At 37.9% G+C, this 15,253-nt stretch overlaps 2 protein-coding genes across 2 annotated transcripts in view; one reads left to right on the forward strand and one right to left on the reverse strand.

The window, feature by feature from the left end:
* sv2ca (synaptic vesicle glycoprotein 2Ca) overlaps nucleotides 1-9,664 on the reverse strand; it is a 60,171-nt gene extending 50,507 nt beyond the window's left edge. The window contains exons 1-2 of the mRNA XM_056233362.1: nucleotides 9,514-9,664; nucleotides 1,338-1,997 (exon numbers count right to left, since the gene is read on the reverse strand). Of these exons, the coding sequence (XP_056089337.1) occupies nucleotides 1,338-1,923 (586 nt within the window). The 5' untranslated portion in view covers nucleotides 1,924-1,997; nucleotides 9,514-9,664. The remainder of the gene's footprint in view (nucleotides 1-1,337; nucleotides 1,998-9,513) is intronic.
* ifngr2 (interferon gamma receptor 2) overlaps nucleotides 1-15,253 on the forward strand; it is a 187,631-nt gene that overhangs the window by 139,652 nt on the left and 32,726 nt on the right. The window lies entirely within an intron of this gene.

A 15,253-nucleotide genomic window follows, 5' to 3' on the forward strand; every position in this document is an offset into this window, starting at 1 on the left:
TATGCTGACTGACTTGTTGCATGCCGGTCTGTTGTTGTGGGGACATTTGCACGCCCCGAAATGTGACGCTGAACGAAACGAACTGTAATTGGTTTTTTGACATGTCGGTCAAACGGCCTTATGGGCGGGCCTTGGCCAAAGAAAGCTGCTATGAATTCCAGACCTTCAGCCGTCAGTCTGAAGGTCTGGCTACGCGAGACTAAGCATACATCGGTTGTACACTCGTTATTGCGGTGCATTATGGGATTGAATGAGTGCACTCGATAACGTCCATTATGGTTTTGGACACCACTTGGCTGTCCTTTCAAATAGTGCCCTATTTAAGGGTATAAGAGGGTGATTTTCGACGCAGCCCCTGACTTTGTTCAGTTGTCCGTTCTCGTCCGTTATTCCGTTCCTGTTCTAATATTTCACTGAGTATAGATTGATGGATAGCTGGATGGAAGAAATTCTAGTTTAAAATGTTAAAATTTTACTTTTTTTATTTATTGTTTTACCTCTATAACACCGTGTCCTAAACCAGATGCGTTGCGATAAGATTCCAGCGACAAATAATTTGTCTGTCCACACTAGACGCGACGCGACTGCGAGATGCGTCAAAATCAATCAAAACCCACAGCCAATCAGAACAGCGTGTGGGCGGAGTCTCGCAGCATATGCACAGCACCAGAGAGTAATCTTGACGGCACTCGCAAGAAAATGGATAAGTAGGGTAGGCTACATAATCAAATTCACAAATATTACACCATTTAAACATTATTAAAAATACATAGGCTACTGAGTTACTAAAACAATCTTTGTCAAAGAATACACTTGTTTGTTCACAGTTTGAACGTTCTTGTTTCCATTTGTTTAATTTCAAGATCTGAGGAGAATTATCCATTGTCACTTTTACAGAGCAAAGCTGGGAGAACTAAATGATATTCAAAGTCACATTGCATGCTTTTAACATTAAATAAAGCACATAAACAGTACCTGAGATTATCATTGCCACACTTTGTGTTTGTTGTTCCAGCCTCGACGTTGCAGGAAAAATAGAAACCGTTTCTAAAATAGAATCGCTGCGGCTGGTTAGGACAAAAACTCTGATTAACATGGAAAATATACCTTTTATCGCGCGGTGCGGCACATGTAGTTAAGACACGATGTAAAGGCCACCTACCCCAAACAGTTGTGCATAGTGCTGCCAAAACCAAGCTCATGGGTTTGATTCCCAGGGAATCTAAACTAATAAAATGTATACCTTGCATGCAATGTGCGTTGGTTTTAATAAAAGCATCTGCCAAATGCATAATATAGTGTCAATGTGTATTTGTTGTTATTCCTGTTATTCTTACCTAGCCAGCCAGAGCTCGAGTCAGGCGCACACATATCCGTCTCTGCGCTAGGGAGAACGAAGCCCACCACGAAGACCTCCACACCATCCGACATGAGCGCCAGCCCCAGCGTGAAGAACAGCTGCCACTGAAACCTGCCATGTCCACACTCCTGTATGATGAGCTCGTACTGCTGGGCCAATTCCTCCTCGTCTGCCTGCCTCTCATTCTCCAGCTCTCGCCGGTCCTTCAGGCCATCCGCCAGCGGCTTTCCTAAAGCCACCTGCCCATCCCTGGGCTTTGCATCCGAGGGGATCCCCTGGTACTCCCCTTCATATATCTCATCCTCATCATCATGACCCTCAGTGGCGTCGCTGGATCCCTCTTCATCATTGGCGTTGTGGCCTGTGTAGTTCCCATCCGGCTGGCTATAGTAGTCATCATCTTCATCCTGGAAGCGTTGGTAGGCGCGACTGTGGGAGTACTCGTTTGAGGCATGGTCCACAACTTTGTTGACTTTCTTAGCGGCTTGTCTTTTGGCCACCTTAGCAATGTCTCTGGCCCCCTTCATGAGGGAAGATGTGTCTTGTTGAGCTGTATCATCCATTATTAGATGATGGAGGGGAAGAGGTCTGCAGTCAGCACAGAATACGAGATTTTGCCTTTATGGCTCTCATGAGTCTAGGGGAGAAACACAGGTTCAAAGTTATACTGCGAGTACTAAAGTTTTGGCCTTCATATAGTTCATAAATAATCAAAGTTTGGAAAAGCCACCAGAATGTACAAGTACTTAGCAAAAACTATCTGGGTCTGATCATAGATGACATTTTATAAATATATCTTGATTTCTGAAGGATTATGTGACACCAAAGACTGGAGTAAATGCTGCTGAAAATTCGGCTTGGCCATCACAAGATTAAATTACCGTACTTTAAATTGCAATAATAGTTCACAGTATCACTGTATTTTTATATACAGCCTTGGTGAGCATTGCACTTCAATGCAAAGGAACAAGCGCACCGTTATTTGTTGCGTGATGACTCACAAGTTGAGTGTTTGCGCTAAATCTGTGCAGATTTGGCTTACACGAACTTCTCACTTCTCCAAGTGAGTAAACATAATAAGTAACCAGGTTTGCAAATCAGGTTTATTGGCAAAATTTACAGACTTTCCACTGTTTGATGCAATGAACAAATCATACAAAAGAATGAGTTTCCCCAAATTCAACTGAAAAAGCAACTTTCTCTTGTCTCAAAATTTGTCTGAATAGAATCTCTCACAACAGCACGAATCTGCAAAACAGGTGTTGTCTCAAGCACACCTGATGCAACTAATCAAGGGCTTCATTAGTTGCACCAGGTGTGCTTGAGCTAGAACACATGAAAATATCTGAACTGGCTAGGTTTGTTGAGTGTCACATTTGACTGCATGTTAGATATCATCGCCCTTTACAAACAAGGAAAGGGATACAGAAATATAGCGAAGGCACTAAATGTTCCTAGAGACACCGTTGGAAGCATAGTTCGCAAGTGTAACGGGGTTCAGTTGTTATGGGAAGAAGGAGGCGGGAACCGGCGAACATTCAACAGTTTAATAATAAAATAAACAAATACAAAATGAAAGTATAAGCCAGCAGCCCCTCACGGACAACTGCTGGCACACAAAAACAAAACACAACATAAGTTCAGGCCTGTTCCTCTCTCGATCTGCACTGTCGTCGCTCCTCCTTTAAGCTTCCGCTCCTCCGTGAGAGATGCGAGACTGGTGCGTCTCACAGGTGTCGCTCATTATCACTCACGCCACCGGCCTCGCGCCGTCCTCTCACGTCCCTCGACCTCGTCCTGCTCGCCACAACAAGTTCAAAATTAAAGTAACAGTGGTTACACTACCTGGACGGGCAGAAAAAATAAATCTATCAATGGGCTAAACCCGTGCCAGAACTCCAAGACGTACACAACTACTGACCCAAAAGCACAAGAAAATAGGCTCCAATTTACTCAAAATCATATAAATAAGCCACAGAAGTTTTGGGATTCTGTTCTGTGGAACTCTTTGGCCCTATGGATCAGCGGTATGTCTGGAGGAAAAGAATGAAGCATACTATGCTTCATAAAATAACACTCTGCCTACAGTTAAGCATGGTGGTGGCTCTGTGATGTTCTGGGGCTGCTTTGCATCCTCCGGCACAGGAAACCTGCAACGTGTGGAAGGTAAGATGGATACATTTTTGTATATCAGGAAATCCTAGGAGAAAATGTCATGCCGTCAGTAAGGAAGCTTCCAACAGGACAATCCCAAGCATACCTCAAATTCCACCAAGGCTTGGTGGCAGAAGAAGTCCTGGAAGATTCTACAGTTGCCATCACAGTCACCTGACTTGAACCCCATAGAAAATCTCTGGTGGGATTTGAAGAAGGCGGTTTGCAGCACGCAAACCCCAAGAATATTACTGAACTGGAGGCCATTGCTCATGAGGAATGGGCTAAGATTCCTCAGAAATGCTGCCAGAAGCTGGTGTCTGGTTATACATCTCTTTTACAACAGGTCATAACAGCAAAAGGCTGTTCTACTTAGTACTAAAGATGCTTGCCATGAAGGAGTTGAATCATTTTGAGACAGCAGAAGTCATTAAAAGTTGCATTTTCAGTTGATGGGGAAACCACTTGAAACATTTGTTGTGTTGAGCTACTTCAATTGCTTTTGTTTGATTTGTTCATTGCAAACAGCTCAAAGTCTGTAAATTTTTCTTGAAAATTCCCAAATAAAAAGTAAAAAGTCACATAACAGTTAGTAGCATATAATATGGTATCTGGTGTGCCCCCTGTAGCTTTAATGACAGCAGCACTCAAGCAAAATCTGATGATCATGTTCTCCAACTCAAAACTGTTCCAAAATCAAAGAGGATCTTGTGCTTCATTGGAAGCAAATCAGAACTATTATCTGTTTACATTTGATAAGTGACCTAAAACAGTGAGAATCAGAAACATTTTGGTTCCAGATTTTCATTGTGGTCTCAGAATTTGGGACAAAACATTTCATAGGCTGCAACATAATTCAATAATCGCAAATACGATGTGAACAAAATTGTATAATTTAACTGAACAGTTGTTTTACGTCTTATACTTTGTATGACTTATAGTACTCAAAATCCGCACCACACATACTCAGAGCCATACACATCCGAATGAATCTGTGAGACTTTACAATAGCTAATGGATCAAAAGAGAGCTTGTTTCACATTCATTGTGTTTACATGCCGTTGGGAAGCTGAGTGCTCAGGCTGCGGAGTAACCCATTATTGGCCGACTGAATGGATGTGGACCATGTGTCTGTCTGAGAGGTCTGGCAGCTCCGTTGAACTGCATGATTGGCCCCTCGGTGAACAGACAGCACTTCCCCCACAACCTGCGTAATGCTGGGGGAATCTGACAGTACTGCTGCTTACAAATGATGGACAGCAACAAGTCATGAATATCATCAGCTACACTGAACAAAATTATAAACGCAACACTTTTGTTTTTGCCTCCATTTTTCATGAGCAGAACTCGAATATCTAAGACTTTTTCTATATATGTATGTACAAAAAAGGCCTATTTCTCTCAAATATTGTTCACAAATCTGTCTAAATCTGTGTCAGTGAGCCTCCTTCTACTGTGATGTGCCACACCTGTGAGGTGGATGGATTATCTCGGCAAAGGAGAAGTGCACACTAACACAGATTTAGACAGTTCTGTTAACAATATTTGAGAGAAATAGGCCTTTTGAGTACATAGAAAAAGCCTTAGATCTTTGAGTTCAGCTCATGAAAAATAGGGGCAAAAACAAAAGTGTTGCATTTATAATTTTATTCAGCGTAGGCTATAAATCATATAACTATGGAAAACACTACTTCAGTTCAAATACAACTAGGCCTATATCTAAATAATTGTTTCCTGATGAATGAAGATCTGAATACAAGTCTGAAATAATATTGAAAAGCACCATTCTCAACGTTTTACTGATCTGACTTGAAACGGCTTAACCTAAGTGCACAGTTTAGGTACAATTAGTCGCAAGTGGACTGAAAATAGGCCCTGCACTCTTTATAGCCTTTGTCGAAATGATGTATGGTGTTTCTGTTCTGTTCTCTATGCGTTCTCTGGTGCATTGGGAGTCAGCAGGTCAAGTTATGCAAGAACATAATAGCATATTTGGCAAGCTGGCATGAATAACAATGATTTTAAGGGGTGAGCTGTAAAATTGCCCGCCGATATGTCAAGATATGGTGAGGTGGAAAAAGTGAAAAAAGTTAAACATGGCATTTCAGCCTAAGAACAAAATCAATTTCAATATTTAATGCAATGTATTTAGTAATATTTCTTTAATTTTTGTGGTGTGATATAGGCTACTGGTTTCATTTCTTTACAGATGTGTTGCTATATAATACTCTCAGAAGTGATAGGAAGAAAACAACACAAGAAATCCCTAAAATTACCCATTTCAAAAACAAATTATATAAAATATCATTTAAAGTTAAAAAGTAAAATCAGTATTTTTTTCTGTCAGGATTGACTTTGACTGACAGACATGAACTGAAATGCAGACAGGAGAAAAGTCAGGCAGTGTGAATAAGCCAGGTTCAATCTTCTAATGGTTTAGAGAGGTCATAATTGCATTATAACAAAAAAGCAAATGACCTTGTCTATAAGAAGGACGCTAGGGCATCTTGTGTTAAGAGATTGCTTCAGATGATATTATGGAGGAGGAGGAAAAGAAGAACACTGTTGGGGGAGGGTGAATTCGCTGTCTGGAGAAACTATTTTTGATGATGTTCTTTTAAAAGTAATATGTCTAGCACTAAACATTTAGGCTATAAGAAAAGACACATTGACACTATATCAAAAACGTACAAAGGAAGGCATTTACTGCAGGGTATTTCAATGCTTTGTGTATGTTAATTATGTCATAATTCTCAATTAAATATCACAGTCTTTGATGATTGTAGACGTTTATGTGATTCTTAAGACATGGGACAAAATATTGTACATGTTTACCTGCCATTAGTTTTGAAAAAGGCAACATTTCCATATTGAAATTAACCAGAGACGAGTACTAGAATGTTCTTAACACAAATACAATATTTCCTTGAATTGTGACTTTATCAAAAGTATGGCATCACATTATCATTCACTACCTCTAAAATCACCTGTTCTCAGACCACATGCTAGATCAAAATATAAAGTAAAGTTAAAGCTGCAGTCCGCAGTTTTTCCTCTTTGTTGCCATCTCTGGTCGAAATCTGCAATTGCAGTTATTTGCGGAATTATCAACTTTACGTGAGTTGTGCCCTGGCACGGCACAGTGCGGATGAATCCAATGTTTGAGGAGAATGTGTGGCTGTCAGTCGCCGCGCCGTTGTGGATACTGGCATTCAGAATCACAGATTATTATTTTTGGAAGTATGAACAACATAATAATTTTCACCGGAAAATGTCATCTGAACAAGTAAGAAACATCCACTTTTGTTCTGACCAACTAAGGGGAAAAAAGCATTGCAGTAAATTGCGCTGATTAAATCTAACAATCACTTATCATATCACGTAAAACCGTGCAAATTATACTTTGTTCTCAAATTGTTAATGTTCACCATCAGCATTGCGTGACTACATTTAATGCTCTTACGATATGTATCCTTGATTTTGCATGGGCCGGTTACAGTCTCTTTTTTTCTGTAAGTTAGCCACTCTGAAGTCCAAACGAAGTCTTTTGCATTTTACAACGGGTGAATCTGTTGTCACTGGTGATTGTCGTTTGAACCTTTCTGGATCCGCCATCAAATTGATAAGTTTAATTATATCAAGTGCTGTGAGAAAAGGCTATAAATCTCCACCTCCAGCATCCTCACACGCAATATAGCCTACTAGCCGAGACTCCTTTATGTGTACAGATGTGACGTAATGACGCAAAGACATGCTCGAATCTCCCGCGGAAATCCACCAGTACCACTGGAATTAGAAACATTATTACAAGCTTACCGTTTTGAATCGAGCTACGGCAAGCAGATAGTTTTGAACACTGGCTGGTCATGTATTTGCTCAAAAATTTATTTTGGATCATTTTTAACCCAAAAAAGCTACGGACTGCAGCTTTAAGAAAAACAGAAATATGAATGTATTCGTATTGCTATATATATATATTTTTTTTTGTGAGTTGGAAAATGTTTTAATACTTTTATAAGGATTTTAAATTGAATTTTACTCTTATACTTTCCATCATTGTCACAAATTTGATTGGGGAAGTTCTGGGAATTTTTTATTGCGAAACTCGAAAAAATACAATGGCTGCTGAATCTATCATCAAACGGAATAACGATTTTGTCAACATAGTATGTACGCTGTCAGCACAAGATTTTCTGTCTGACTGTGAATCAGGGTCAGCTGAAAATCAGTTTGAAATCATCCAGTAGTCTCAATTTATTTGTAATTCTACCTGAATGCTAATTTGCAAATAATAATATATGGCATGACAGCATATTATCTGACAATGTTGACACAGTTAAGTTATAAGGAAAACACATTTGGAAGAAGCAGGCATCATCTGCACTATAGTGTATAGTGAATCCCTCTGAACATGTTTAACAGATTATTCTAATAAAATTCCTCTGTACTTAACCGTTAATCTTGAGATTACATTTCCTACATCTCCAGAATCAGTGATACATCATGGTATCATAATATGACATATTGACACGCATTGCCATGCACAAGTGGGCTCGGATTATGAGGCTTGTCACTCTCAATCACGGCACGGCCGGCTGCATCACTCTGCAGGTAATTCAATAAAACCTTTTCTCAATGGGCAGAGCGATGGGCCAGCAGAACCTTGAACACTACAGCAGCAGATTCTAATCTTAACATTAGACATGTGTTCCCAGTCATGCACACTAAATGCAGCAGAGAAAAAAAATCATATAGTTTTGTGAGATGCCAATATTTTTTTTTTTTTTTTTAAATACAGCATGTTTACACAATGCAATACTAAATAAATGGTTTATCTTTGAATTGGTCAGAGCACATAATGCATCCTAATGAGGCTAACTTTATGAAGGCAAAGATAACAGACTGGAATGGGGCATTGCTGATGAAGTGCTGCCCGGTTCTCAAGGATACAACCTTGAAACTATTGTAGTGGAATGAGTTTAAAGTGACTGAAATTAAAAGCTGCATTGGTCTCCACTTTTATAGAAAACACTGGCCACAATTGTTCTAAATCGTTTTCTTTTTAAACGTGAAAATTTCAGTGGTCATCCATAATTTTAGAGAATCTTCAGTTTCAAGATTTCTCTAGAAAACAGTTGTCTCGGTTTAACCCTTTAACTTTCAACCCTAAAATGTGCCAATGAAAAGTTTGTTATTGGACAATTAAAAAGGACCTTTTTTAAATCTAGAAGATATGAAACTCAGCAATTAAATGACACTGCTCAATGTCTCAATTTGACTCAAAATAAAGAACCAAAATGGATAAACAATAAAAAATAATAATACAAAAATAAAACAGAAATAACTAGGTGAAAATACAGTCTGGGTTCTGTCAAAACAATACCACTTGCAACAAATGAACTAAATAAATAAATACAGATAAAATAGTTATTAATAAACTTAGATTTCCCATCAAATGGACCTAAAAATATTTGTTTAATGTTTTCATTACATTAAGAAAGGATTCAAATTATGTTACTTCTTGGGTGTCAAACATTTTTGTATTTTTTGTCTCTCCTCGGTATCTGTCTCTGTGTCTCTGCAGTGCTCGTATCGCCCGCGGCGCGCACTCCACTCTATTCCAGCCAGCGATCAGTCGCTTTCGCTCATGTCAAAACTGACTCTAGAGCAGCGCTCATCACCGGACACCCCCCTCTAATAGTTCAATAAATGACTCAACATAATTTATTAGAAATTAATGTTTCAATTACACTCCTTCAATTAAATCACTTTTAGTTTGGGTTCCTGTAAGACCGAATAATAAACTTTGGTTTCTTGAAAAAAAAAAAACTGAACTCTCCGTCCATCATGCGGATTTCACAGTCTTCTATCAATTGACAAACTATAAGTGCTAATAATACTACCGTATAAGATGTGGATTCTTTTATTTCTTGTTTCTACCGCAATAGAGCAAAATTGACTGTTTTAAAAGGAATTAAGTCTTAAAAGATTTGACTCACCCTTTAAGGAGCTGAGCAGATGAGATGTCGATGTTGGTTCTCCATTACGAGACTGCCGCCGCTGCTAATGAATAAACATCAATGGATCCTTAAGACATCCGGCAACTAAAGCAAGAGCTGACGGTGTTTAGCGTTGCAGCTCTGTCTCTGTCTGCAGTAGCTACTTCGGAGAGAGAGAGAGAGAGAGAGAGAGAGAGAGAGAGAGAGAGAGAGAGAGAGAGAGAGAGAGAGAGAGAGAGAGAGAGAGAGAGAGAGAGAGAGAGAGAGAGAGAGAGAGAGAGAGAAGACCAATAACGAATCACCGCGGTATGACGTAAAGAAAACCCCTACAAGAGTCGTGCTGGATTAATGACGTCCTATTGAAAACACCTTTGCCAGATTTGAGAAACTAGCGTGCTATAGATGCACTCTCTCTCAGCATATTTAGCTAATTAAGAAAGTTTTGCATCAAAACGAATGGGGCTTTTACTAATTTAAATTAAGGACACAGCCTGCAGTCTTTAAAAGCTGTTTCTATCCTGCTTTATGTATCCCAAAAGAAAAATGTATGGATATAATGCATGTGATCAGCTCTTATCATTATTGCTCATTCATCCATATTTCATGTTCACTAAACATGACTTGAACAACTGCCAAAATTATGATTTTTTTAATGATATTATTTAATGGACCAGAGCTAACATGAACTAGCCTATAATGTATTTTTATAAACTGTTAACACATATTAATGTATTGCTCTTTGTTAATGCATGTTAACGAAATCGTATTGCAAAGTGTTACCCATATTTTATTTAGTGTTTTTTACGATTGAATCATGGTCGATATGCATGAAATAAAGGGAATGTGTTTGCTCTGATAAACACTTGTACACATTCATTATCTCAGGCTGTTTCATTAGCCACCCTTGTTATTTAGTAGCCTACTTTCTGGAAGAATTAAAAGATAGCATTAAATATGTCTGATTGACAGTGTAAACCAATCTGACAACATGGGATGAAAAACATTGCTATGGGCCACATTATTATAAATAGGCTAGTTAGAGCTTTGTTTCAATCAGACTTCAAGAACATGAGCTTTTCAAATAGAGAACTATTTGTTCACAACACATATGCGCACATCAGATTATGGGTACTAGAACTAACATATTTGAGTGCATCCAATGCGTTATATTCTTTTGTTTGTTTTATACTATTAAGCCAGCGAATCAATGTCCTCTGATTTCTTCTGTCGTGTGACCTTATGCTTCTGTTTCTCATTTATGACTGAGCCAAAGAGGATGATACACTCATTTATAGCATGAATGACTGAAAGCCAAGGAGCACTTAACTTAATGAGCCACTGCGCAATTTGGAGGTCCTGCATTAGATCAGTGTGTGTCCTCAGTTGAGACTTCATCAGTGCAATTTCAGCCAGTTAAATCTTAAGAGTAAATAAAATTGAGTAAAAAAACTCAGAAATACAGCTTGACATAAGATTATTTACATCAAGACAAGTCAATCACATATCTATTTCATGTCACTCATGACACAGAACCATACCGAATAGACTGTTTTCATGCACATGAGTCAGCAGCTACCAACTTAATATTCTTGAAATCTTTATAACTGTTCTAATGTCATTATGTCAATGTTTTCATTTGGATTTTTACAAAGAATAGCAGAATATTCAGATTCAGTGTCTCACTCCTTAAGAATTAAAGGGATAGTTCACCAAAAAATAAAAATTCTATCATCATTTAGCTACTCACCCTCATGTTGTTCTAAACCTGTATGAATTTCTTTCTTTTGCTGAACACAAAAGAAGACATTTTGAAGAAGTATAACCAAACATTTGATGGGCCCCATTGACTTCCACAGCATGGAAAAAAAGGCTAGCAATAGCAAGCTAGCTCCCACCCTGCCTTCCGAGCACCCTCCATAGCCATGCCCCCTTCAAAAATATATGAGCGCGCACAGCAGAGTCTACAACCGCCACAAGAGACGCAGTTAAATAACCTCATGTCTCAAAGCAGGGCTTGACATCAATACCCCCAACACGCCAAATGCGGGTGGATTTCAGCAGTGGCGTGTAATTCAGTCACACCTATACTAACCACTTTGGTGGCTTGAATTTTATAGGCACACAATCCCGCCTCCCCTCACTCGCTTGTTTCATTTGCGCCGGATGAATATTGTTTGTGTTACAGGGCTTGAATTCAACGTGGGATTGACCGTATTGCGCATAATTTTGTGCTCACACCCAAAGTGTGCGACACACATAAAGCCACCTCTCAGTTCTAACTTGAGTTATTTTTCGCTGCTTATATATTGTGCTTAAACAGTCAAATAAACACAAAATAATGTCAAAATGCCGGTCTTGGCGAGTATTCACAGTCAGTTATGTTTTAAGTGAACATAAACAGTTGAGAAAGATAATGCATGTTTATTACAATCTAAGTATAGCCGGTAGAACGTCGTGGGTTGCCATAATTGTTTGGTCATGAGATTCCCACAGAAGATAGGCTACATGTTTTAATATTTAGATCACTTCTATCATTGATTGCTATCCCTAACACTCAAAATACTTAATTAGTTTGAGTAGGAAAAACTTAAATTAAACTAATTAGTTCAGTCAAATTAACTTTTATGAGTATTTAGCACTTTCTTTTTCTTTCAAGTTCACAGAATGGATATATTTTAAGTAAACTGAACTGTTTCATTGTTTTGAGTTTTATGAAATTATTTCTTTTAATTTAGACGAACTTAAGTTTAACTGAAACGGCTGGGATGTATATTTCCCAGCATGCTTTGCCGATGGCACTCAAAAGGGAGAGTAAATGCTAAAATTAAGTGTAATACAATGTGTTTTTGTGCAAGATTAATGTTAATCGGGTGATTTAGTAATGATTAATGTTTCGTTATGCTAATTTAGAAGAATTTCTGTTAATGTTGGTTTTAGGATAGTTACCATCATGGTGACAAGTGGTGCATGAGCTTGATTTGAGAGCAAATAAAACCTTTATATTGCTGCAAGTGTTACTGTATAGCATACTATTGTTAAGATGTTAACAAAATAGTATGTTAGCAAACTAGCTTGTTAAAGCTAGCTAAGTTTATACTAATAAAAGTGTTCACATTGAGATTACATGAAATTTTAAGTTAAATGTATGAATTAGTGTACTCAAACATTTCAAGTTAAGAACAATTCAAATGTACAAATACAAAATAAAAATATGTCAGTTCTGCTTACTTAAACTTTGAATTTCTTTACTTAAAAAATTTGAGGCAACTGATTGCCTTAAATTTTTTGAGTTGTGCCAACTTATTCGGGTTTACAGTGAGGATGTGAAGAGAGTTTCAACCTAACCTACCCTACTTTTAATAAAGGAGCTCGACCACAAAAGACTCATCATGACAATAATAAAAACTAAGATGGGTTGTGTCATAATAACAGCAGTAGATTGGCCTCTCCATCTTACAAATTGAATTATAACCATTTAGGTAAAACTTCAAATAGATCAGCTTGCAATAATACATCCTCTATATGCCAGATTTATGTTTCCTCTTATAGACCTTATGTACCATAGAAACGAGGTCGCAGCCATCTTTAGAATTGTCTTTGAACTTCCGTTTTTGCGGTCGCTGTACCTTTCAATGGCATTGCTGTCCAGGAGTAGGCCTAATTAGCTTTTGAAGTGGATTTACTTCATGTAGAGTTAACGAAAGTTATCATGAGGATTGTAATGTTTAAAGCAGATGTCTTAACAAATGTCAGTAGACCGGCTAGATTTTAAAACGAGCCGTTCATTCATAAATAAGCAAGATATGAAAATACAGACAGTAAGACAAAAGACAACGAGCGCAGCGCTGAAAAGGGGCGGGGCTACTACATACATAAGTCTGTACTGTAGCAAATGAATACAAATGATGCTGAATAAGAATTCACTATGCACACTATTGCTTATTACAAGAAATCATCCTTGAATTTAAAACAGAAATGAAGAACTTTGAAATAAATCCTACAACCTGTCTGCATACGTCTTAGTTTTGAGCAATACCTCAAAGGCATTTTCCATTGCTGCAGTGCTTCAGAGTAGAGCAGCTTTATGACAGCTGTTGCTGCCTATGAAGGATTCCCTGCATAATAATAAGGGAGTTCTGCATATGCTCTGCATATCTGATCACATATTTCAAATATCCAAACTGTTCAAAGTGCAAACTCTATAGAGCACATGCATTATGTGCATTGTTTTCTCTGTTACCAAATGTCCCCTCCACATTTTTGGGTCCCCATGAAGAAAACAGCTTATAATCATACAGATTTATGTTGTTTTTTTTTAATGTAAATGCAGAAAATGTTCTGTGATGGGTAGGTTTAGGGGATAGAATATAGTTTGTGTATAACAATTATTATGTCTATGGAAAGTCTCCATAAAACATGGAAACTTGTGTGTGTGTGTCCCAGGATGTGGCTCATTATTAATTTCAGAAAAAATTTGATTCATTTTATGCTCATTCATGGAGGAAAAAGAATCTGTCCATCTAAGATCAAACTCTGCCGAGACAGATAATAGACTTCTTTGTACAACACAATTACATGATCTTGAGGTCAATAAATGTCATTGAAACTGCTAACAGAAAAAGCTTTTTGCTACTCGATTAACCTCCGACTGTAACTCAACTCGACTTCTGTCCTTTGTCAACAGTTTCTGCATCCTGAAGCCCGCAAATACCACTACAGAAACACCACAGGGGGAGAAAGTTAATTTAATGGCTCGAGACTATTGTCCTGGAACAAATTGAACCAGGTTGTGGGCAAAGAATGTGGGCTGACTTTCAAGTGAGAGAAAACGCAAACATGGTTGTGCTTTTCATACTAAGATTCAGAAGCTATATTTGAAATCAAGCTGCACGTTTTATCAAGGTGCTGCAATAGAGCAATAATTTACACAGATTATGAGTCAAACTCTAAATAGCCTGCATGTGTCCCTGTGTTATTCAATGCTGTACGCTGAGTGTTGTAGGCTATCCACTGGGGTCGGTGCCAATGTTCAATGCAATTCATTAAACAAAAGCTAACCACTTTAGTAAATTATATTCTAGTTCCTTTCAATTCTCAAAGCAAATGTCAAAACTGAGACGATTTTTTTATGGCAAAGGCATTATTCTTTAAGCTAGGGCCTCAGAACATCAGTAATTAGGGTACATATAGGTCTATATTGTGCTTTTGTGTAATGTAGTGTATTACATGTCTAAAATAGCCTACCTTTTGAAATCAAAAAAGCCTTGAAGTTATTGTAGTCATCAGAGAGTAAGTAAAGTATCCACTCAGAAGGCTCTTATGGTGGCCGAATTATGAAGCACTCCGACACAAAATACCTGCAGGGTTTAGGATGAAACAGTGCAGTGCTTTCATTCATGATGGTCATTGTGTTATAAGGTCTGATTTATTCATTCAATTCATGATTCTTGATGCTTTAATGTTATTATGATACATAAGCTATCTATTTGGCCTTAGAATTTCCTTTGATTTTCTTCTCTGATTTCCTTTATTTATTTCTAAGTTGATAACTAAATTAGAAGGGTCCAAAAGTCTGAGATCACATTGCAAATCTGTGATCCAAAATCTATTTGAAACCTGGAAATAATCAGAAAGTTAATGGATCAAAACAAAATAATAACATTAAATAAATGATGAAGAAATATTTATGAACACTATTCTAGGTTGCTAATTAAATAAGTGATATTTAAAAATGGCAATT

The sequence above is a fragment of the Rhinichthys klamathensis genome, unplaced genomic scaffold (genome assembly GCF_029890125.1).
Source record: "Rhinichthys klamathensis goyatoka isolate OS25496 unplaced genomic scaffold, OSU_Roscu_1.1 h1tg000369l_1, whole genome shotgun sequence".
In the NCBI taxonomy this organism is placed as follows: Eukaryota; Metazoa; Chordata; class Actinopteri; order Cypriniformes; family Leuciscidae; genus Rhinichthys; species Rhinichthys klamathensis.